Source organism: Lissotriton helveticus, chromosome 2_2 (assembly GCF_964261635.1).
Source record: "Lissotriton helveticus chromosome 2_2, aLisHel1.1, whole genome shotgun sequence".
NCBI lineage: Eukaryota > Metazoa > Chordata > Amphibia > Caudata > Salamandridae > Lissotriton > Lissotriton helveticus.
This window is the reverse complement of record NC_136060.1, coordinates 395,696,100-395,721,731: the sequence shown is the minus strand read 5'-3', so window position 1 is coordinate 395,721,731 and position 25,632 is coordinate 395,696,100. Positions and strand designations below refer to the sequence as shown.

Sequence of the window (25,632 nt, the reverse complement as noted above, 5' to 3'; positions counted from 1 at the left end):
CTCAAGAAGCAGGGCTTCCGCATGGTGACTCTTTCGGAAATTCTAAATTGCCTCAACGATGGAGATTTTATGGCTTCCTTGGACATGGAAGACTCATACTTCCACATCCCAATCCACCCAAAACATCGGAAGTATCTCAGTTTCACTGTGGTTGGCGCCCATTATGAGTACAAAGTTCTCCCATTTGGCCTCAAGTCGGCGCCAAGGATTTTTACAAAGTGCCTGGCCCCAGTAGCGGCAGCACTACGCTCATCAGGGATCCAGGTTTTCCCGTACTTGGACGACTGGCTAGTCAAAGGTCCATCAAAATGCAGGGTGCAGAGCGACATGACAATGTGCCGCAATCTCTTTGCATCCCTCGGTCTCACTGTCAACGAAAAGAAGTCTCGATTGGTTCCAAAAAGAGTCCTACTTTTCCTAGGAGCTTGTCTGGACACGATACAATGCAAAGCATTCTTGTTTCAAGAAAGGCAGCTTCGTCTACAGGCATTGGCCATAAAAATTTAAAAAAGAAAGTCACTTTCTGTTCGCCTCTTTGCGTCACTTCTGGGGATGTGTTCCTCAGCCATAAATCTCATTCCATTGGCACGTCTCAAAATCGGCCTCTACAGGAAGAGCTACATCTCCAATGGCAGCAAGTGACAGGCTCATTCGAGGCCATTATCGAAGTCACCCCACGTATAGTGGATGCTCTGCAATGGTGGACACAACTTCACAATCCAAAACAAGGACTCACGTTCTTACAAACTCCTCCAGACTTCGTCCTGACGACGGATGCGTCCATGGAGGGCTAGGGAGGCCATCTCCAAGACTTGCAGGTGCAAGGCAAATGGTCTCAGAAACACAAGAAATGTCACATCAACAGTCTAGAGTTGAGAGCCATCTTCCTTTCTCTACAGGTATTCCTCCCCAGAATCGCGGGGTCTTCAGTCCTGGTCCGAATGAACCCCTGACGTGGTTACGCTCAGATCTCGGAGATTAGATCCCCGGAGGGCGCAGTTTTAACGGATGAGGCAGACATTGCAGATCGCTTCAAACAATTCTACTCTGATTTGTACACCTCCCGCTCGGAGGCAGCGGCCGAGCAAATCCTGGATTATCTGGAGCATATTGGATTACCGTTTCTCTCGGACACACATAGGGAGTTTCTAATGCACCCTATCGAAAAGGACGAAATCACAGAGGCCCTTGCGGGCATGAGGGCCAAGAGTGCCCCAGGGACAGACGGCCGAAAGGTATCCTTTTATAAAGCCTTTATGGACTTACGGCTCCCATATATATCTACATTATTTGATGTGTGTCACTGGCGCCGTGCCATCAACGATGAGAGAGGCCCTATTGGTGGCTATTCCCAAGCAGCTGAAGCCTCCTGATGAGTGTGGCTCCTATCGACCCTTGTCGCTGCTCAATGTAGACACCAAGATATACGCTAAAATATTAGCTAATAGACTTGCTCTCTTGTCTAAAGTATTGGTCGCTCCGGAACAAGCCAGAATCGTTCCGAACAGGATTCTCGCATATAACGTGAGGACTGTTTGGCACCATGCAGCATGTGAAACAAGAAAATAAGGCGATAGAGGTCTATCTAGACATGGAGAAGGCCTTCGACTAGGTGGAGTGGGCCTTCATGAGGCAGGTGCTGACGAGAATGGGACTGGGGTCAGTCTTCTTGCAGATGATGGGGGTATTGTATCACACACCCATAGCACCTATTCGCCTCGGCGACTTGATCACAGAGCCAATTTCCATCTCTAGGGGAACTAGACAGGACTGTCGCCTTTACTATATGCCCTGGTGGCAGAACTGTTGGCGTGTGCGCTCCGAGAGTACCACGCAAACGAGGGAAAAGGGTTCCCGACATACAGAATTGTGGTGTCAACCTATGCAGACGATACGCTGCTGTACGTGCGGGACCCGGAAAACAACTTATCCTCAGTCATCAGGGAGGTTGTACATTTTGGGGCACTGTCGTGGCTGAAAGTTAACTGGGCGAAATCAATAGTTTTCCCTCTTACCCCAGCCATTACGGAATTTGATGTGGAGTAACCCTTACAATGGTCAAGCGACTCTATTAGATATTTAGGTATTAGACTGCACACGGATTCAGAGATTGTGTTTTGAGAACTACGACACTGCCATAGATAAACTGGAGGACGATGTGGAGCTGTGGTCCCGCCTCCCACTATCATTAATGGGACGAATCTCGATTATTCAGATGGTAGTCTTGCCCAGGATGCTGTTCCGATTTACGAACATCCCAATAGTCTTGCCTCGTACGTTCTTCCACAGGCTACATCAGTCCGTGATAAAACTGGCATGGGCTGGTAAGCAATTGAGGGTAAAGTGGACACTCCTTATGCTGCCATTTCATATGGGAAGACTGGGGGCTCCGGATTTTGAATTATGTTATAGGGAGGCGCAGGGAGCTCAAGTGCACACCTGGATACATGGAGAGGCGGATGTCCTGTTTCTCCGTATAGAAAGATTGTTTACAGATCCGACCACGCTTCCGGCCACGATATTTGAACCTATTGACCGTAGGACAGGCATTTTAGACTCTATTGACTCACCATGCTTGGCACTGCATTCTGCAACAGGCGGGTGCATTACTGTATTCGCCTGACATGCCGATCGAATGGACACTATGGCTGGGACCATGCAGAGACAAAGGGGTGACGCAGGCAATAAGTGCATTGTCAATAGAAGTGACAGGGGATCTATTTCATGAGGGGGCGGCGAAGACTTGGGAACAAGTTGAGGAACCAGCAGGAGCGAGCTCGCTATTGGTCCGGTTCGAGTTCCACAGACTGCGCGGGCATTACTCAACAACTGGGAGAAGACCTAGCGGAGTCTCCTGAAGTGCGGGAATTATCCCATGTGATTAAGACCGCTTCCCCCTGCAAGATGATTACTGCTATATATAAATTAGAAATGTCACACAGGGAAAACAGCTAGACTGTTGAAAAATGGCACCCACCATTGAAGTAGCATTACCATTTTAAGTATAAGATGTATGTGGTGTAGTTTTTTGAATTTCAAATGTTATCTATATTGTACGTAAAACTTTACAATTCGTGTACATTCCTAAAATGTTAATAAAGGCTATTTGATCCATTACATTAAGGTAATGTGTTCTCCAGTAATCTTCCCTAAGATATGGTGTATAGTTATTGTGAACGCTGAATCAATTTTTTTTTTTACTGATGCATAGAGGACTGTAATGGTTTGAGATTATACATTCCGGTTTCATGCAAATAGACCAACTCTAAATATACAATGTTCTTCACATTGACTAATATTTTGAAGTCTGTTAGGCATCCAGGTCATATTTGTTCACTACTGTTTTCTTCAGGCTACTTACCTTTATATAAAATATTTCTGTGTATATTTTGTTTTGTAGGTCCATAGTTTGCAGTCCCTGTAAAATGTGTAACAAAACATGTAAAAATGTTCTTTCTACAGAGGAGTGTGCCCGAATATGATTTTGTAACTCGTGTTTATCACAGGATTTTAATTGTATATTCACTTCTATAAATGTTTCTGCTCTTTAAAAAAAGATTTTTATACTTGTCAATATCGTCCATAGCCCTCAAACGTTCCTACATGATAAGGGATGGACATTTTGGCTGTTTTTAACTTTGAACTACATATGTTTTGGAATCTATTCGATAGTGATGTGGTCATCATTGAAATCTAGTGATTGAGTTAATTTATTCTAAAAATGAAATGTGTTTCTGCTGATTAACAGAGTTTTCTCTTGCAGCTAGATACAGTTGGAATTGAATGGATATAAATATATATGACTGACAATGGTGTTGCAGTTTTCTTTCAAAGTAAACTGCTATCGTAGTTTTTAAGACTTATGACTTGATTGTATTGCAGCATTTATATATTACATTCCATGTCGTGTTTAACCACAGATGTGTGGTTATCGTGTTATGGGACGTAGCAGTATGTTCAGTGATTAAGTGCGAGATACAGCTGCTCCATTCATGCATGTAACATTGTATTGTCAAATGAGGTTAGTGTCTTGCTTTGCTATTTAGTAAAACCACTCTAATTTCTCTGTAGAATGAAGAAGCTTTGAAGAAATGTGTTGAGAATTATGCTAATAAGGTTCAGAAGGAAGAGCAGCGGTATCAAGCACTTAAGGCACATGCAGAAGAAAAAATAAAAAAGTGAGTATTTTCAGAACAAATTAACTATTTTTCAAACCCCAGGATGTTTGAATGCATTCAGTACAGCCAAGGAGTTAAATGTTTTGTTTTAAAACCTAGACCGTTTCCTTGGTTCCTGTATTACTTCCCTTCTAATTGCGTACCTTGGCTATTGCTATGTGACTTCAAACTAGCTTACTGTAAAACGCTGCTTGTTATCCCTTTCATCCTGGTCTTGGTGCAGTTGGTAGTTACTTGGCACTTCTGAGTAATTTTTCTCCTATGACCAGGGCTCTTGATACTATTGCAATGTTCATTTGCTGCTAAATATATAAATGTGGTTATTAATTTTCCATGGTTTAGCACAGATGGAGCAGACTGTGCTTCGTTTTGGAGGTGATGTGGGTTTAAAACTCAGCATAGCACTCATGCTTAAAGTTAACTGTCTAGTGAGAGAGCTGTTAAGTATCATAGGTCTTGTTTTTCAACAGTAGTACAGTTGAATACCACAAAAAATTTCACTTTGCACTTTCTGGAGTCTAGCTACTGCAGAAAACATGCCTTAGAATGGCTGGGGTCTATGGGAAAGGCTAAGCTGCTGGGCGACAAGCACATGCCCATGTTACTCTGTAAGACTTCTCATAACTGTCTCCTACTCGTGTCAATGTTCCCAGTTGCACTAGGTGCAGTATAAAATATATTTATCTATTAGCTATATTTCTTCCCTTTTCTCCTACTTTGTCAGTAGCCCCGATTGCAGTGGGTCAACTATGTCTGCTTGATCCACAATATCACGTTTGTGAAACTTAATGATAGCAGTTTCTAACTTTGGCTGGCCTCCCTGATGATGAAAATATATTACCTATCTGATTGTAAGTAATCCTCAGAACTGTTAAACACCATTCCAGAATCCCCTTTTGCCTATTTGAGCATCTGGCTAACATGGTTTGTCATTGTGTCAGCAAATTGTTACTTGACACAAAACTGAAGCAGCTTCTGTGTAGATTATACTTCCGTTGAACATAGATATACAATTACCAGGAGCCCCATCTATAAAGACTCAACAAAACTGATTTAAAAATGTTGTTCTGCCAGTTCTCCTTCAGAGAAACCTCATTAATAGTCGCAAGTACGCAATTGCCCCGCATGTGGTATCTCAGTACATTTTATTAAAAAAATGTATTTAGATTTTTGTCCAGGCTGATCCGTAGAAAAAGTGCAGTTTAAATAAATTGCCTTTGCAACCTGTTAATGGACTAAAATTAACCAACTTTAATTTACCCTTTCTAGATCTCGCCTAGCGTTGCTGCGCACATGCGCAGCTCGCTCGGTGACATTGTCAAGGAGGAGTTTGATAGAAGGGCTTGAAGCCCGGCCCCTTATTTCCATGGGCTTGCGTCACCGTTAATGGTAAACGGTGGGCTGCCATTGGAAAAAAGCTTTCTGGGTTGCCTCCCTTCTCTTTTTGGGCCGGCTCACCCGGACTGGCTCCTCTGCTTTCCGTGTGTCGCAAATGTTTTTCTTATCTTTACGAGGCGTCGCGTGTACTGCACGCTCCCGGCTTCCTGCAACTACTCTGCCTTGATGCCTTCACACCTGGAGCACGCGCCAGTCGGCTCTGGCATTGGTTAGCGACTTTTGGTTTCATTGTCCACACACGGTCTCCTCCCCGCGCCTTGGCCTCGCCTACTTGGGTTTCTTGTTTGCTTTTGCAGGCTTGTTGCGACCCCCAGCCCTTATGTTTCAGGGGCTGTGTAAACACGCTGGCTGCCCCTCCTCCGCCTCCCCTGGAGGCGCTGCGCCTGGAGTGGTCCCTGTCAGCGGGGTCCTGGCGCAGCACCCCCAGGCTGGGGAGTAGAGACAGTGGAAGGTGATTGGGGGTGTAAGGCTTTGCTATACAGTACCATTAGCAAAGCAAATGGCTTTAACTTAACCAAAGGCAAGACCTATTGCATTTTAAATGCTTCTATTTTAAGTAGCTAATTAAACCAAATCGTCAAATTTTGCAAATGGTTACTAGAACCCTTTCACCAACCTTCTTTGTATTATTTGAAGGAAAGTAAGTGCAATGTTAGCAGGCTGCCATAGACACAAGCAAACACTTCCTTCATGTCTTTAAGGGCTTCCCCTTTCCTCTGGTTTTCCATCATGCTCCAAAAGGTGATATGTCGGTTCTTTTCCAGATCCTTGTAAGAGGGTACTGGAGCAGTGAGCTGAACTTTGTCTTTATTCTCTCTGTAAGGCTTTTCAACAGTTATTAACTAGACAAACCTAAGGGCTAGGAGAGTTGCAGGCTTTTTGTGACAGTACATTACCTGTAACAAGAAGTCCCTGTTAGACACCTATCATGTTTGCAAAGTATAAGTGCAAGTTTTGGTGGATGCTGGAACAACGCTACATGTGATGGATTGAAGCTCCCAGGACTAGAACTGTCATATCCTACATAGGATGTCAGGAAAATAGCTACAGATTTTGAAAAGATCAGTACAGAAGGAATCTGTCCATATTACCTTTTTTAGGTTCATGCAAGGAAGACCACTTTGCACAAGACAAATATATAAAAACTGAAGATTCAGCCCTGAAGAAGTCCTGGATGGGATGAAATGCGTTTGCCAAGGCTACAGAGAAATGTTTTTTTAGAGAAGATTAAGAATAAAGAAAATGTTTTAAAGAAACTCATCCCAACAAGTCCTTGTATTATGTGGTCTTGTTTGAATTGATCTGGACACATATTGCTTGATTTATTTGCATGTGGTTGATCTAATTAAATGATAATCTTGAGTGCTGGGTCATATATATTGTAAAGCTTTGCATACTGTGCTTTCCAGAAGACCATTGGCTTAAAGACTGCAGCTACTGCCAGAAAGTGTCTTGGAGAATCAAGTAGGGCAGACAGAAAAGCAGGCTCCATGGCCTGCATGAAAGACTCCAGGAGGCTCCTTCCCTTCAGGAAGGTCTGAAGAACGAGGAGATCTTGAGCCTTTATCCACAGCTCTTTAAGGACACTGAGGGTTAGAACCAGAAAGACCACCAGAGAAACAGTTCCTGTTAGATATCACGGTTTAGGATTGTTAGACGGGGACCTGGAGGGTCGGCCGAGCACAAGGGGAGAGGCCTCCGGTGAGGGCCGTCTCCAGCGATCGTAGACAAGTAACTCCCCCCCCCCCACAGATGGACACCACACGAAGATCAGATTAACACCTTTTATAGGCAGTACTTGAAGTAGGGTAGTACGATACAGGGAGATCAGGACACTATGATCCTCTCAATTCTAGTCTCTAGTAGGGAAAAGGGGGTAGCGGGACAGTCTTGGTACCTACTGGTACTGAGGTGAAACGGTGGTAGCTCACAATCCTCGAGCTCGGCGTTCGGACGGGTCGGACCGCGGCAGCGCCAGCAGGTCCCGAAGAGATCGTAGATGGCAACGGGCCGCGGCAGCGCCAGCAGGTCCCAACGAGGATGACGGTTACACCGGGCCGCGGCAGCGCCAGCAGGTCCCACGGGAATGGAAGTTACAACGGGCCGCGGCAGCGCCAGCAGGTCCCACGAGGATGAAGGTTGCAGAAAGCCGCGGCAGCGCCAGCAGGCAGGATGATAGTTCACAAGGAAGGGCTGTGGCAGCGCCAGCAGTCCGTCAAGGATGAGTTCTTCTCGGTGTCTCTCGACTCCAGGATACAACTGCCTTCCTGCTCTGGGGCTGCCTCGGTTATAGGTCTGGCGCCCTTTGATGTCCGGACCCTCGCACTGGGAGGTCGGGAGGTCCGGGATGAGGGAGTCCAGACACCCAGCAGGGGGGTGGAGCCAGCACCCGGGGAGGCTGGGGGCGATCGGCACCTGGCGGGGGAGAGCCATCGACACTTCTTTCTCCCATTAGCCTGCCAAGTGGTCTGTTCACCTCCTGGATGGATGGTGGTGCCGGGATGGCGGGGCCTGGCCGGGCCCAGGGTTGGGGTCGAGCTGAGGCCACGCGGCCACGTGGTGCAGGGTCCAAGATGGCGGCTGGGCCGGGCAATGGGGCTGACGGGGGCCCGGGCCCGTGACACAGAGATATCCGGGAGCAGGCGTCCCGGAGGGGACGGGTTGCGGGTTGCTTCTGCGGGTAGCCCCCGGAGAGCCGGTGTCTGGGCCCTGCCATGCGAGGAGGGAGCGAGCCCTTCGTGGGGCCTGTCCAACATGCGTCCCCCCCCAGCTGAAGGCGGGGAGAGTCACCCATCCTCTTGGGGACTCTCCTCGTTGAGGCGGAAAAAGCGGGACAGGCCATCCGCGTTGGCGTGGTCTGGGCCCGGGCGATGCTCCACAGTGAAGTCCATCCCCTGCAGGGAGATGGACCATCGCAATAGTTTGGGGTTCTCCCCCCGCATTTGCATTAGCCATTGCAGGGGCCGATGATCTGTTTGTACCCGGAAGTGGGTTCCGAAGAGGTAAGGCCGGAGCTTCTTGAGGGCCCATACTACTGCGAAGGCCTCTCGCTCAATGGTGCTCCAGCGCTGTTCTCGGGGCAGGAGGCGTCTGCTGATGAAGGCCACTGGTTGGTCGACTCCCTCGGGGTTCAGTTGGGAGAGGACGGCCCCGATGCCATGGTCTGAGGCATCAGTCTGGACGATGAACTCACGGCTGTAGTCGGGGGCCTGGAGCACAGGAGCGGTGCACATGGCGGCCTTCAGCCTCTCGAAGGCCGCTTGACAGTCGGGAGTCCAGTTGACTGTTTTTGGGTTGGTCTTGGATGTGAGTTCCGTGAGGGGCCTCACAATGCTGCCATAGTCCTTTACGAACCGCCGATAGTATCCAGTGAGCCCCAAGAAGGCTCGGACCTCGGTTTGGGTTACGGGGGGCGCCAGGACTGGATGGCAGCGATCTTGAGCTGGAGGGGGGCCACCAGACCGCTCCCTACTTGGTGTCCGAGGTAGGTCACGGACCCCTGGCCGATTTGGCACTTGCTGGCCTCGATTGTGAGGCCGGCCCGTTGGAGGGCCTGCAGGATCCCTCGGAGGTGGCGGAGGTGGTCTGACCAGTGGCGGCTATACACCGCGATGTCGTCCAGGTATGCGGCGCTGAACTCTTCGAGGCCCGCCAATACCTGGTTCACAAGTCGTTGAAACGTGGCTGGAGCGTTTTTCATGCCGAATGGCATCACTCTGAAATGGTAGTGTCCATCCGGGGTGTAGAAAGCGGATCGTTCTTGTGCCCTGGGGGTGAGGCCGATCTGCCAGTAGCCCGCCGTCAGGTCGAAGATGCTTAGGTAGCGGGCCGCCCCCCTGCGGTCAACTAGTTCGTCGGCTCGGGGGATGGGGTGAGCGTCGGTTCGGGTGACAGCGTTCAGACCCCGATAGTCGACGCAGAACCGGAGCTCGGGTGTGGTGCCCGGGGCCGCAGCTTTGGGGACCAGTACAACCGTGCTGGCCCAGGGGCTGTCCGAGGGTTCGATGACTCCGAGTGCGAGCATCTTGGAGACTTCTTCTTGGATGCAGGTGCGTACCCGATCTGGTACTCGGTACGGCCGGTGTCTGATAGGCGGACTGTCGCCAGTGTCCACGTCATGCAGGCACCAGGGGGTGACCCCGGGTGCGAGGGAGAATAGGTTTGCAAATTGCAGCAGGAGAGCCCGACAGTCTTGGCGCTGCTCCGGGGTCAGAGCCTCGGAGAGTTGGACCCCGTCCACCGAACCATCTTTTTCCCCGGCCCCCAGTAGGTCAGGGAGGGGCTCGGAGTCCTCTTCCGCCCCACTGTCTGTAGCCATCAGCAGGCTGAGTTCCGAGCGCACGAAGTGGGGTTTGAGTCTGTTGGCGTGGAGGACCCGGAGGGGGTTCCGGGGGGATTCCATGTCGATGAGGTAGGTGACGGGGCTCTTACGCTCGATCACCTTGAAGGGCCCCGTCCATTTGTCCTGTAAGGCAAAAGGTTCGATGGGGGACATCACCCATACCTGCTGGCCAGGCTCGAATTCGATGGAGGAGGCATGTTGATCGTACCACTTCTTCATGTCCTCCTGACTGGCTTCAAGATTGGCTTTGGCGAGCTCTCTGAATCGCCTGGTCTGATTACGGAGGGTCAGGAGGTACTTGTAGACGTCTGGAGGGGTCTTCAGGGGGGCCATTTCCCACTCTTCTTTAACTAGGCTGAGAGGCCCGCGAACAGGGTGTCCGTACAGGAGTTCGAAAGGGCTGAAGCCGAGGGACTTCTGGGGGACTTCTCGGTAGGCGAACAGGAGGCACGGTAGTAGCACGTCCCACTGGCGGCGTAGGGGTTCTTCCAGCCCCATGATCATCCCCTTGAGAGTGCGGTTGAATCGCTCGACCAGTCCGTTTCCTTGCGGGTGATAGGGGGTTGTGAATTGGTAGGTGACTCCGCACTGTTGCCATAGGGATTTCATATATTTTGAAATAAAGTTCGTGCCCCTGTCGCTGACGACTTCCCTGGGGAAGCCCACTCGAGAGAAGATCCCCATTAAGGCTCGACCTACCACTGGTGCTGTTACAGTTCGAAGGGGAACCGCCTCAGGATAGCGGGTGGCGTGGTCCACCAGGACCAGGATGAATCGATGCCCTTGTGCTGTTCGGGGGTCCAGGGGCCCCACAATGTCTATTCCCACCCTTTCGAACGGGGTGGTCACAACGGGGAATGGTTGCAGAGGTGCCTTGAGTTTGCGGCCGCTCTTCCCGCTGGCCTGGCAGGTCGGGCAGGACCGGCATTGGGTGGAGACGTCATTTCTCATTTTCGGCCAGTAAAAGTGAGTCACCAGGCGGTTGTATGTTTTGTCTTGCCCCAAGTGTCCAGCCAGGGGGACATCATGGGCCAAGTTCAGAAGGAAGTCTCTGAAACGGAGGGGCACCACCAGCACTCGACTGGCCCCCAGCTCCGCTATTCTTTGTTCGCTGTACAGTAGGTCATTGTCCCAGTAGATCCAGTGGGCCCCTGCGGTGTCTCCTGCGCCCTGGGCGAGCGCTTGCTGTCGCAGTCCCTACGGGGAGGGACATGTCTTTTGCTCTTGCCGGAATTGTTCTTGGGTGGGCCCCCCTTCCTGACGCCACTGAGCCAGGTCCGGAAGGTCTTGGGGCTGAGCGGGCTCTTCGTGGGTTTGTTCCGGGGTGTCGGTAGGGATGGAGTCTCCCTCTGGAGCGATCGGGGGAGGAGGTGCTGGCCATTCGGGTTCTTCAGATCTAGGGATGGTGTCGGCGGCCATGGACCGGGTTGTTACGCACGCCCAGCCCGGGAGGCCTAACATCCCCAGGTGCTCTCTTCTTTCCACGGCTGCCCACGGGGAACTCTCAAGATCGTTCCCCAGGAGGCAGTCCACGGGGGCATCGTCGCGGACAGTCACTTTTAACATACCGGAGACTCCTCCCCATTCGAAGGGGACGCAGGCCATCCGACACAGGCTCTCCGAATTGTCGGCCGATCGGACGGGGCAAAGAACGTTTGGCAGAATTTGTTCTGGGGTCACCAGGTGACAACGGACGGCCGTCACACTGGCCCCTGTGTCACGCAGGGCTTCGGCCTTACGCCCATTTATGTTCACCCACTGGCTGTATTTCCTGGTGTTGGCTGGTAGGGGAGCCCGCGGGATCAGGTCCCGTCCCCCTAGGCAGGCCAGGGTCATGGCGGCAGGTTCCCACTCGGGCTGCTCCTGCTCGTACTCTTCAGGCTCTTCGAAGACTTGCTCTTCTCCTAGGGCGGCGGCAGCCACCTGGCGGGGCCCGGGGGTCTGGTTCTTTGGGCAGGTCGGGTCACTGGCGTAGTGGCCGACTCGCTGGCATCGATGACACGTAATGTTGGCTCGGAACCCCGGGCGCATCGGGGGGTTGCCCCGGCCGGCCGGGGGCGGGGTGTTGTTGGCGGGAGCGGCCGGGACGGCGTCTCTGCCCCGGCCCTGTCCTCCTCCTCCTCCTCGGGGACGATGATGACCTTGGTTGGTTCTGTTCGGCTCGTTTGGCCCACTCCGGGTCACTCGGGTGCTCTCCCATCGGTCAGCCTCGGCGGCGAGCTGCCGTGGGTCAGTCAATTTACTGTCAAGGAGGTGCTGCCTGAGCTCGATGAAGCAGTTGTTGGAGAGGTGCTCCCACACAATGAGGTTGAAGAGCTGTTCGTAGGTTGTTACGTTGCTACCCTTGATCCATCCCTCGAAGGCTCGGCTGAAATAGTTCACATATTCTATCCAGGTTGTATCCGGGTGCAGTTGCGGAACCTCTGGCGGTACATCTCGGGCGTCAGCCCATATCGACTGAGGAGGGCGGCCTTCATGTGGTCATAGGACGTCATTTGATGGTCCGGAAGCTGCAGCAGGGCATCCTGACCTTCGTTGACGAATCTCCCCCATAGACCGGCTCCCCAGTCACTTCGAGCGATCCGGTGGGCAGTCATGGCGATCTCGTAGGCCTTGAACCACTGCTGTATGTCGTCGTTCCGATAGTATTCACGGACCACATCCTTGGGGATGTGGACCTTCTGTTCGGTAGTACCTGGGGGGCGCGGTTGCTCGGGCACCCCTAGGTCTTTGTTCTGTTTGCGCATTTCTATCTCCGCTAGCTTGCACTCGTGTTCGTATGCCAGTCTTTTTTCTTCGAGTTCTCTCTGTCTCTGCTTTTCCTCTCGCTCTTCTTGGAGCCGTAAGTGTTCTAAGTTCATCTTTTGTTCTGCCAGTTTCAATTCTCCGTCTAATTTGAGCCGTGCCAACTCTAGCTCGTGTAGTCTATTTTTCTCTCGTTCTCGGATCTCTTCCCGGGAGAGATCCTTTCTCCTTTCTTCCGTCAGTGTAGTGTTTGTCTCCGGGGCTTCGGGGTCCCGGGGTCCGGCGATATTTGTCTCTGCCCAGGATTCTAGGGCGTGTTTGAAGTCCTCTTTCGTGCTCAGACCGGTAGTGGCAATGCCTAGTTCTATGCAAAATTGTTTTAGCTCTCGGTGGTTGTACTCTTCCAGTTTTTCCCTCTGGAATTTCTCTGCAGATCCGCTCTCTCTGGTCGTCATTGTGGATTAGTCGTAGGGTGAGTTACTCTCTGTACGGTTACGCGTTGGTTCGGATCGCGCCGCTGCCCACCAATGTTAGACGGGGACCTGGAGGGTCGGCCGAGCACAAGGGGAGAGGCCTCCGGTGAGGGCCGTCTCCAGCGATCGTACAGACAAGTAACTTCCCCCCCCACAGATGGACACCACACGAAGATCAGATTAACACCTTTTATAGGCAGTACTTGAAGTAGGGTAGTACGATACAGGGAGATCAGGACACGATGATCCTCTCAATTCTAGTCTCTAGTAGGGAAAAGGGGGTAGCGGGACAGTCTTGGTACCTACTGGTACTGAGGTGAAACGGTGGTAGCTCACAATCCTCGAGCTCGGCGTTCGGACGGGTCGGACCGCGGCAGCGCCAGCAGGTCCCGAAGAGATCGTAGATGGCAACGGGCCGCGGCAGCGCCAGCAGGTCCCAACGAGGATGGCGGTTACACCGGGCCGCGGCAGCGCCAGCAGGTCCCACGGGAATGGAAGTTACAACGGGCCGCGGCAGCGCCAGCTGGTCCCACGAGGATGAAGGTTGCAGAAAGCCGCGGCAGCGCCAGCAGGCAGGATGATAGTTCACAAGGAAGGGCTGTGGCAGCGCCAGCAGTCCGTCAAGGATGAGTTCTTCTCGGTGTCTCTCGACTCCAGGATACAACTGCCTTCCTGCTCTGGGGCTGCCTCGGTTATAGGTCTGGCGCCCTTTGATGTCCGGACCTCGCACTGGGAGGTCGGGAGGTCCGGGATGAGGGAGTCCAGACACCCAGCAGGGGGGTGGAGCCAGCACCCGGGGAGGCTGGGGGCGATCGGCACCTGGCGGGGGAGAGCCATCGACACTTCTTTCTCCCATTAGCCTGCCAAGTGGTCTGTTCACCTCCTGGATGGATGGTGGTGCCGGGATGGCGGGGCCTGGCCGGGTCCAGGGTTAGGGTCGAGCTGAGGCCACGCGGCCACGTGGTGCAGGGTCCAAGATGGCGGCTGGGCCGGGCAATGGGGCTGACGGGGGCCCGGGCCCGTGACACAGAGGTATCCGGGAGCAGGCGTCCCGGAGGGGACGGGTTGCGGGTTGCTTCTGCGGGTAGCCCCCGGAGAGCCGGTGTCTGGACCCTGCCATGCGGGGAGGGAGCGAGCCCTTCGTGGGGCCTGTCCAACAAGGATGTTGAAGACTGGTGCTGTACCTGTATGGATGCTGCAATTAAAATACTTATTAGCACCATTGGATATAGAAAACCCCCAAGCGTTTGCCAATGAGAACTCAGACATCCCATTTGTCAACACCATATGGTCTCATGCAGTCAAGACTGTTTAATGTTGACTCTACTTACTTTGTTAAGGCTCTGAGGCCAATCCTGTTCCCCCACCATCTTTGAAGATGAAAAGCCGAAAGGCCTCAACGTCTGACTTCCACTCAAAGAAGACTGTTAAAGCTTTCTTCAAAGTGGTACCTCACACCGCTGTTTTGGAGTATTCAAAGATCTACTCCCTTTCTCTTGATCACTGTTGCAGATAAATTATCATCTAGTCAGTCGCCTCTGAGATCAGTCTCCCCATGCTTTTCCCCATCACCTCCAACTTTTCCAGTGCCTTTGAATTCCTCACATCTGCTAAAATCGCTGTTCCTTTCTCAGCAGTTACCGTCTAAACCTTTCAAGCAGAAGAGTTCATTCAGGAGGATAATATCACATTTTTAAGTCTTTTTTTTTTTTTTTTTTTGCAGAGTTTTATATAGCGCGAACTAGAACCGAACCGAATCAGTTATCAGAGCGCTTTTACATAGCACCAGTTACGTTACATGAGGGGACACTTTCGTTTTTAGGCACGGGGAGATTAAGTGATTTGCCCAGAATCACAGGGGTTTTTTGGCGTCGTTACCGAGACTCGAACCAAGTTCCCCAGGTCCGAGGTCGAGCGCCTTAGCCGTTAGGCCAACCCCTCTCCCCTGAAAACCTCTCTTGAAAACCAGATCTCCTTCCAGGTCTTTAAATAGTCTAGTAGGAGGAATCGTTCTCATCGTTGCTTTTCCTGACACACTCCTTCCTGGACATCTGTTTGGCTACTCCCCCAATGATTTTTCTCATACATAGTCATTCTCCTCTTGCTTGCGACACTTGAGTAGATTACTTAATAATGAGGTGTTTAAACTTAATATTCCAGTTCCTTTTCCTACAACATCAACCTATGTTTGAGATCCTGCATCACAGTGCTACTTGAAGTAGACCTTTCATGTGACTGGCCCTTTGCTTTCTGAAGCTTTTGGTGCAATGTTTCATGACTTTGCCATCAGTGAAGTCTGCTGTGTTGAGACTTTGAAAGATTACATGCAACCAGATCAAGTTCTTTTTTTTCCTTACAACATACTCTCTCCCAGATGTGATCATTGTACCAGCAGCCGGAACATGTTATGCTGTAGCTTCTTCCTCTTGACAAGTAGAGCAAGCAGATGAACTTAACTGACCGGAATAGATGCAGCACTATAGTTATCGCAAAGGTAATTGCTAGTGCCACTGTATTGCTTGGGGCGATATGACAGGCAAGGCAAGATTTCCAAGTAGTCCTGGTAAGGAATGATTGTCTCAAACCATCTAAGCATTGCCTATTTCTAGGTAATGGGACCACCGTTCAACATATACCTAAGCCAACGTTAACGTTTTTGATTTGAAAGGCCTCCTTTGACAGCTTTTTACCTCTGCATGTTACTTTCTTACACTGTACAGATTCTGTGCAGAGTGGTGATGGGAACTTATCAGATCCTTTCCTTACCAACTTGCTGTCTGAAGCCTTCATCGCCATCAGAAAGAGCCCTTCACAGTTTAGATGGGAAGAGTGTAAAGATTCCATGTAGGCAAAAAAATGCGAAGCAATTTGATAGTCTGTCCCCAAACTATGGGCCTGTTGGAACTCCTCTTTCTACGAAAAAACGAATCCTTCTCAAAGTGGGGTATTGTGTTATGCTACCATTTTTCAAATAAATCTCTGGTAGTCCCAGAGCGCATTCAGTAAGGAGTAAGTTTGTTACACTGGCTCTATTGAGGAGTGTTTCGGTTTGATATTTGTAAGATTGAAACATGAAGTTAAATGCGCTCGTTTGGAAGTCCTTGTCTTATCGGATTCATAGGTAGGACAGGACTTCTTGAGGAATCTAGTTAGTTGATGGATATGGTTTTGCTCGTCTGCCATGTCCAGTGGGTTGTGCTTGCTGTTCTGTTAAGTGCTTATAACGGTTAATGGAGATCACCTGGAATAGAGCTAGGATTACTCTTCCTTCTCCTCCTTGTGGCCTTCATTAATAATGAGCACTCTAAAAAAAAAAATACCCAACAGGTTATGTCAGTATTGAAATGCCAAGATGTACATCTAGATACACGTTTGGTTGCCTATCGACAATCTAGTGCTCATTTTGTATTCTTTAAAAAAAATCTGCCAATTTTAAGACAACAGAGGCACTGTCATTGGAATAGTAATCGGAAAACTTTTTTATTTGTTATAAACTGAAGTTGATTAATAGTGGAATCTACATTCTGCCTCTGCAGAATTAGATACCAGATCCTGGTAACTTATGCACCTGTTCTTGCCTTTCCTTTCCTGCATTTAATTATCTGCCACCGGCTGTGAGCTGTTTTTATAAACTATCCAACGTAGTTTGCATTTTCTTTAAAGGGTATTGTCCATTAAGGAAATATTTCATAATTTTCAGCTTAACCTTTTAGCTGTAGTTTAGTTTCTACAAAAATATGGACTTGCAGGTAAGTCGCCACCCCATGGATTACTTGTGTACTTTTAAGCAATATTCTTTGCATGTCAAGGTTTATGAAATCAATTTAACTTTTAGGGCCAATGAAGAAATTGCACAAGTACGGAGCAAATCAAAGTCTGAAGTTGCAGCTTTTCAAGCTACTATGCGCAAGGAGCAAATGCGGATCCAGTCACTAGAGCAAGCTCTTGAACAAAAGGTGAGTTAATCTGGGATTGCAATATATTTTTAGGTTTTTGGTCCAAGTGTATTTTCTTTTTATGTTATACAGACTTTGCCCAACCCTCCATTGACACATTTACTGCCTGGGTTGACTGCTAGCTGACTGGAAAAGGAACTTATTCTAGCATTAAATGTTTCATAGCTTAACTATCCATGGTTCCTAGATTGATGAATCAACTTAGTCAGTTCATTTTAGCTCAGAAATGTACATTTACTGCAAAATTAGATTAAAACAGCAATAATCCATTGCCAATCTGCTGCATATGACCCATGCTATGGGCCTTTGAGCAGTGCTTCAACTGTCCTCATAGGATCCATCTGCTAGACTTTCTATGCGTATTTGCCTAACCCCAACAATCCTCTGAAAACTGCTGTTATCTTCTGCAAATTCGTTTTTGGCCAGTCTAAATGAAATCTGTTCTACATTGAGACGATGTGCACTTTAGTACTGATTAGCAGTTCTAAAGTGCCCTTAGTCTCAAAACCAACAAAAAATGGGTCAAAAGCAGGAGGCCAAAAAGCATAAGTCTAGCGGTAAACCGGATAAAAATGCCAGGTCTCTTGATTAAAGAAAGGTAAGGCAGTACAGAAAAGGGTCTTGTCAAGATGAATAGCCCTATGCATTAAATTGTGTTGTGCTCTTCACAAAAAGCCACTCCCCTGAAGGCTTGTAAACTCATTCCACCTGGACCAAGACGGCTATGACACAATCATTAGAGGGAATGCCTGTTTTAGACTTATGCTAGACTGTTACATTGGTGTATGTGTTTTTAAAACGAGTGCCTTTACTGCCAGGTGTAACTAGAGGGTCATTTTGTCCACTTGAGCCTGCAAGGCTTTCTGGGCCGAGTTCACTCCCACAGACATTAGGTCTTTGGTAGATATTGCTATAGTATCTAATTTAAGGTGTGAAAACTGCTGTTCGAAGTATCCAGCAGATGAAAAAAGTTATTGGTCTTTGACCATTTCTGGTCAATACTGTAGATTTCTCGCTGACCTCCTACCTCAACATTCTAAAGAGTGCACAAAGGTTTAAAGTTAGGTTTTGGAATACTGTCACCTGCAAGGTGTTGTGATCTGTGACTGAGGGTATAGAAGAAGACCGATTAAGAAACTGATGCACATGAGTAGTGCTTATATGCAGCTCTGCTCAATCATTTCCATTGCGATACTGAGTCACATGGTGCCACTTATCTAGTTGTGGGAACATTGCTGAGAATTCTGTGGATTTAGTCTGGCGCCTGGGAATATCCTTAAGGTGGAGAATCTGCAGTTGGCGTATTCATGAGAAGGAGCATCGTTGAAGATAATGTAACTTGTATTTGTTTATAGCTAGCCGGAGTCAGTTTCACATTTCCAGAAATTAGGTGAGTCTCTATTCAGGCAAAGATTTTGGATTCAGATTTGTCAGGAAAGAATCTAAAGATGCAGGTTCTTCGAATAAGACTAAGTTTTTCATGCATTCTTCTGAAACCCGCTTGGCCAGTGAATGAGTAAGATTGAGACCCCTATTTTTCCTTATTGATAGAAAGGATTTCAGTTGTTTGAAAGTATTTTTTGAGTAATCTTCTGAATTTCCAGTTCTTGTAGGTATTTCTAACCGCCTATTACTCCCTTGTGAATATCCTTAGGTGCCAGACTGGGTCTGGAAGCTCAAAAGCAGTGCTTCTGCTCACCTGAAGGTGCCACTCCATGTTGATGCTGTTTACCTCGGAAAGTTACAAACTAAGTCACTTATAGGTGCCACCTCTGCTTGCTGAAGTCGGCTCCTTTCTTTTCGTGCCTTCGATATCTGCTCTCTTTCATCACAATGTGAATGGCGTTTTCTTCCACATTTTCCAGTGTGCAAATGGCCTAGTTTAAACCTTGTACGGAGTGCTGCAAACAGAGGTATGTGACGGATTCTCACTAGGTGGACCTGTAGTACTAGCGTTTGACTCTTCTCCTAGGCCGATAAAAAATGCATCCATCCAAGAATAAAAAGATCTATGTTGGTGTTCCACTAGAATGCTCAATACCGGTTTCAGCTTGAGTCAGTAAAGAGTGCACTCCCAGAGTTGTTACTTCAACAGATTTTCTTCTCAGTCTTGATCTTCGGGTAAGTCAAAGCAAGATTAGGCCCATACTGCACATGTCACAGGTACTCATGCCATCCCCTCAGGCTACAGTTCTCCTGTCAAGCTTGCCTGCAGTCTGCTACCCTCTTCTGCCAGTCTACCTGCTGCCTCTGTTTGTGCCTCTTCTGCTTGTTCGTTCTCTGTTTTGCTCCCTCTTTTATCTTTCCAGAAGCAGCTGAAAGCCCACGCTGTCCCTTAGCCACAAGCAGCGCTGGCCTAAAATCCTTTAGAGATCCTGACCCGTTCAGGGAGGGGCCAGCCCACCCATCCCCCAAGAGCACTGTGGGCAAGAAGAACAGGCAGGCAACATGTCAGCACACTTGTTTCCTCAGCAAAGTGGTAGCCCCTATAGCGACCAGGCAGGCCAATGTATTCTGGTGCAATATGTAGAGCCAGAAGCGTCTGGTTAAAAGTCCATGCATTGTTTAAAATCATTGGGCCAAAGCCCATGTACTTATAAATTGCACAGCACCTCCTTTCAAACCCAGCCCTCGCTTCAGATATCAATTAGTGGGTAAGTTAGCCCTTTCTGTGAGGACAGGACAAAACCTTTAGAAATATGTGTACACTGCCTCCCTCTCTCCCAGGCAAGACGATACTCCGTTTGCAGACGTAACCCTGTTGCACCAAAACCTCCCTGTGTAATGGCTTTCAGGACAGCATGCACAATGCCTACCTTTCCTCAACGTGGATTAGTCAAGCTTGCAAGCACAAAGAGTTATAACTACAGAGAAATGCCCACTTTCTAAAAGATCTCTTGACTGGGGGAGAATATTTGAATCATTCAGCATGCCGTCTGTTATTTGTTGCAGTTACACTGGGGTCCCTTGCTCCCTGTGCCACTGGATTCAAGCTAGCCTACTGATGAGGGATGACATACCCCGAAGCCTCTCCCAGGATGCTTGTTTCCAGTCAAGGGAAGACCTGGCTTGGCAGTACGGGCTGGACTGTTCCCATGAGGAATTGGTCAAGACTGATGTGCATATGGCTGGGTCCCAACTGGGGTGGCATAGTGGGCAAACGAATGATGGATTTAACCCAGATCTTTTGACTGGGGGAGAATGTTTGAACCATTCAGCATTCCGTCCATCATTTGTTGCAGTTACACTTTCTAAAAGGGGAATTTCTACAATAGTAATGTAACATCCACCTACACCAGTAAGCAGGATTTAGCACCACTATTCCAAACTTTGCACCTATACTCCTAGCCACCACTGATTGCCTTTCAACTGCTCCTGTCTATGTGGTGAAAAGACACACTTGTCCCTAGAGTGCTATAAAGAGAGCCAAGCCACAGCACAGTTTGGCTTTTCAGCTCCAGTATGTCCACCCCTCCAAATAATTTCACAATTTTCAGGGATATGCTGGAGGCTGTGCATATCAACATCAAGGTCCAATGCCTGCACAGCTGGTCTTCCAGCCTTTTTGAGTTAGTGCTGCGACCTTGCCCTCAGTACCAACACATATCCCAATCCACCTCTCCGGCAACAAACTCAATATCCTTTTAGGTCGCCCTTAGTGGCACACGGACATCCAGTAGGAGACAGGTTCAACTCTTTTCCACAAGGGTGGCAACATATTAGAGACCACAAGTAAGTCCTGCAGATTGTCCAGCAGGGCTATGCCATGCCACTTCTTTTTTGACCCATTGCACTAGCCACGTTCATTGGACCACTTGTCAGAAGGACCATATGTCCTTTTTTTAGGATGTGCAGGCTTTTTTAATTAAAGGAACCATGGAGATTGTACCAACCTTTGAAGTGAAAATGATGCTTTTCCTAGTACTTCTTGGTTCAAAAAAAGGAATCCTCCACCCTGTCCTAGATCTTTTCTCTTTCAACGCTTTTCTGCACAAGGCCAAATTCAAAATGTTGTTCTTGGCCCAGGTTATATCTCCCCCCCCCCCCACAACCCAGACACTGGATGATGTTGCTGGATCTGCAGAATGCTTAGTTTCACATCCTCTGTCCTGCATGCTCATAGGTGTTAGCTGCAGTTCAAGGTGGGCCACTAGCAGTTTGCTCTGTTTCCTTTTGACCTCAACAATACTCCTAGGGTGTTCAGGAAGGTGATGGTGGTGGTCGATACCGATCTCCGCAGGTCGGTGGAGCCAGTCTCCACCCTACCTCAAAAGGCTGTTGCAGATTGGCTTGCCACAGTCAGTCATGAATCGCCTCCAGACTACTGCGAATCTCCATCAATCTGCCAAAGTCATACCTAACTTATTTGCAGAGGCTTCCTTTAAGCAGGGAGAGGTGTGGCGCCGCGGCCAGGGCGACTGACGCTGGAGTCTGGAGGTCACGGTTCGATCCCCGGCTCCGGCGGCAGGTTAGCCCAGCACCATGTGACTCTGGGCAATAGCTTGCTTAATCTTCCCGACGGCCCCCAGCGCCTAGAGACCCTTACGGGTGATTGTGCGCTTTACAAATGTGGATTATTATTATTATTATTATTAAGCTAAGCCATCCTGAATACGGTGTGCTTTTTAGCCTTTTTTCCCCGACTAACGAGCCCGCAACATGTGGGCTTTGATTACCAAGTTTCAGCACTGAACGTTAGCATGCTGGAGTCTTCAAGAAAGTAAACTGAGATGCCACTGGATTCAAGCTAGCCTAGCTGATGAGGGGGTAGAGGGTTCCGGGACAGTCTTACTAGATTTGGAATAATTTCTTTTTAAAATGTTATTGAAGTGATCTTTGTTGTCTTTTCAAGGCATTTAAATGCATGTTCAGTAGATTATCTGGCCAGCCACTTGCACTGCTACACACACTGTATTGTGCTACTTGTGCTGGATAAAAACTCTGAAGCTGAGGCTCAATTTGTGCGTTTTACCTGGAAATACTTTGGCAGAACCACTTTACAGGGTGGGTGAGTAGTGGAATTACTGCCACCCCACCCTCAGTATGTAGAGGATGCTTCGGCATGTTCCATGCTTCTTTTGAGAGAAAGGGTGACTATGTAGACATACCCTTAATGCAGCCAGATCATAATCTCCTCTCTGGTGTACCCTTAATTACTACTATGAACAGTGGTGAAACACAGACCGATCGGTAGTGGCCTGTGGTCAGGTATATTGTGAAGATCATTGTATGAGGCCTCAGCTTACACTTGTTAAGTGACTATCATCACACACCGACCAGGAAGGAGGACTGGACAAAGTGTACAAAAACCACTACACTGAGAAACTTGTTTTTAGCTAATTTAAAAAAAATTGCATTTGACCCACTAATTCTCCCCTTTTATGCCATATGTTCTTTCTGCTTCAAATGGAAGGTAAGATATAACTAGTTTAGGAATATTTAAGGCAAATTGGTACTAAAGATGGACTTTAGAAATGTTTCCGTGATCCTTCCAGTGGCAGTTGAAAATATTGTGAACCTAGTCCATGCTAGACAGAAAACAGTTAAAGCTTAGTAACGTTCTTACTATGTTCAATGTGTGCCTACTAAGAATGATTTAAATAGATTACACTAGCCAAATAAAAATTAATTTCATATTCTGTATTGAGTTGCAGTGTTCTACTTCAGTATTACCAATTCATTTTCTGTTTTTTGTACAGACTAAAGAGAATGATGAACTCACGAAAATCTGTGATGACTTGATAATGAAAATGGAGAAGATCTGATTGCTCGGGACATCCGTTTCAAAATCTGTCTGATTTCTTCTTATGTCTGTCTTCCTGTTTGTCCTTTCTACAAAGTATTTTTGGTTTTATATGTTAACTATATATGTGACAAATAAAGTTATTAGAGTTAGTTTATCTCTTTATTTAATATCTTTAGATGTTATGAGGATTTTGGCTTTGTATTAAAAATCATTTTCCGTACATCACAATGTGGTGCAGACACTTAATATACGTGTAACCCTTCAGGAATCTTTTAATTAACTCACAGCTATGGGAAAGCGGATTGGAACAAGCCGTGGCAAGCCAGCTTAAAAAGTACAAAAGCTGCAGTGTTAAGGTGCAAACTGCAAGTAAATGAGTCTTCTCAAAATAAGTAGAAGAAACATGAAATGAAAGATTGCCCTACTAGCCCTAGCACAAAAGTGTGCTACCTATTAATTTGGATATGCACAAACAAAATACTGTCATTCATTGAAGAGAACCAACTCTTGAAGTTGCATGACCATTGCCTGCATGCCTGTATACAGTGGTGGTTAGGAGAAGTGTGTGAGACTCTTGAACAGACAAATGGATGGAAAGGGTTGACCCTGTGTGTGTGTGTGTGTGTGTGTGTGTGTGTGTGTGTGTGTGTGTGTGTGTGTGTGTGTGTGTATGTATGTATGTATATATATATATATATGTATGTATGTATATATATGTGTGTGTATATATATGCATATCACTGAAAAAACCATAGGTTTCACACCAGTTATAGTTAGCTGGACATTTTACTCATACAAAACCATTGAAATTCCCACTTAATAGTTAGTTGGACGCACTATAACTTGCGCGCCCGCAATCCATTGCTGATGATGTCACATATTACATCATTCATGACATGGTCAGTGACATCTCAAATGACATCACTGATGACATCCCAAATGAGTTCACTGATGACATAATCCAATGAATGTGTGTTTCTGTAAAGTTAAAATGTTTTAAATATTGAAGAATGAGTATGTATGAGTGTCTGGATGAAGGATTTAGTAGGTGCGTGACTGACTGTATGAGTGAGTGATTAAATGTGTCTTACTGAATCATTGGTTAGTAACTAAACTGTCTGAATGTCTGCATCAGTATGTCTGTGGTTGTGTAAGCTGCTGCATGTGTTGATCAGTAGGTATATGAGTGGTTATATGGGTTATTGATTGGTTGCCCAAATATTTGTATGTGAGTGTGAGAGTGGGTGGCTGGAGGTGTGTGACTCTGTGCATATGTGTGAGCAGTTGATTCACTTGGTATATGGGTTCAAGAGTGCATGTGGAAAGAGCTGTAAGGGTGGTTGACTGTGTGCATGGGTGTATTGGTGAGTGAATGGCTATCTCCGTGCTCCATGTCCAAGTAAGTACATATGTAAAACACAGTGCATGTGAGAGTTGGCATATATATTTGACTATACATGAGAGCCTGTGATTGCGTAAGTGACTGTATGGATCAATGTGTACTTGTATCAGTGATTGTAAAAGAGAGTAAGTATGTGTTAGTATATGTTTGATTAAGTAAGGTTTAGTGAGTAAAACTGTGTAGTTGAGGAAATGGGAGTGTGATTTATTCTTTGCATAACTGACTAGATGTGTGAGTAACTCTGTGGATGAGTGTCAGCGTGTGAGTGTCTGTATAGGTTATTGACTGGATATGATAGTGTTCTATTGATGAGTGACTGTATGTATGAGTGATTGTATGGGTGAATGAGTGGATGTGTGTGTAGACCTAGAAATCAGTGAGTGCGTATGTAGTTACTGGTATTGGTGTGTCAATAATTTCAGGAATGGTAGTTCGTATTTAACACTGGGTGTATCAAAGGGTAGATTAGAGTGTGAGGAGGTGCATCGTATTATCACATGGATGATGTCATCAGTGATGTCATTTGAGATGTCATCAGTGATGTCACTGACCAGGTCATGAATGATGTAATATGTGACATCATCAGCAGTGGATTGCGGGCGCGCGAGTTATAGTGAGACCAACTAACTATAACGTGGGAATTTCAATGGGTTTGTATGAGTAAAATGTCCAGCTAACTATAACTGGTGTGAAACCTATGGTTTTTTCAGTGAATTTCATAGGTTTTTTAAATGCTAATTCCTTTGTATATCGATTTTGTAACCTACGCTTCTTTTTTTTATTAGCTGTTTTTTACAAATAATAATTATATTTTTAAAATATATATATATATTTGTTCAATGTATATATATTTTTTTTAATCATTTTTTCCTGGTGCACGCACCGGTAAGCTCTCCCGAGAGCGCAGCGAGAGCGCTATTTCTGCGTTCGTAAAAAAAAATATGTATGAAAACTAAATAATAATGCAAGACATTCTGTACCATACTTATAAAGCAGTATTTTTCATTTTCCGAATGAAAATGATTTTGCATTTCCGTAAAGCTACCAAAACGTCACTCAGGCGCGCCGCGTAAGCGCCCCGGAAGCGCCTACGTTCGCGCTGCGTAAGCGCCCTCGGAAGCGCCTACGTTCGTAATTCTACCATGATTCGCGAAGTCCAGAGAAGGCATACCCAGAACTATGCCCGGGAGAGTGTCAGGGCTGTGGCACGAGAGCCTCCAAGAGATGGTGCCTCTACTTCAACTGGAGGAGCAACTGCATCGGTGAGGGGGCAACCAGAGCAGCTGATCCCAAATATTCAGCCTATTTTTAATGAGGCATCCATCAAATGCAAACATTGTGATGCCCTAATTTGTTAAGGGGAATAAAGTATTTTGATCATTGCTCGAGCAT

At 47.6% G+C, this 25,632-nt stretch overlaps 1 protein-coding gene across 6 annotated transcripts in view; it reads left to right on the top strand.

The window, feature by feature from the left end:
• The window catches only part of TACC3 (transforming acidic coiled-coil containing protein 3), a 475,241-nt gene extending 452,254 nt beyond the window's left edge, over positions 1–22,987 (top strand). For all 6 annotated transcript variants that reach the window (XM_078678629.1, XM_078678625.1, XM_078678627.1 and 3 more), the window contains exons 14-16: positions 4,072–4,178; positions 16,972–17,092; positions 22,792–22,987. In XM_078678629.1, the coding sequence (XP_078534755.1) occupies positions 4,072–4,178; positions 16,972–17,092; positions 22,792–22,857 (294 nt within the window). In that variant the 3' untranslated portion in view covers positions 22,858–22,987. The remainder of the gene's footprint in view (positions 1–4,071; positions 4,179–16,971; positions 17,093–22,791) is intronic.
• The last annotated feature ends 2,645 nt before the right edge of the window (positions 22,988–25,632 follow it).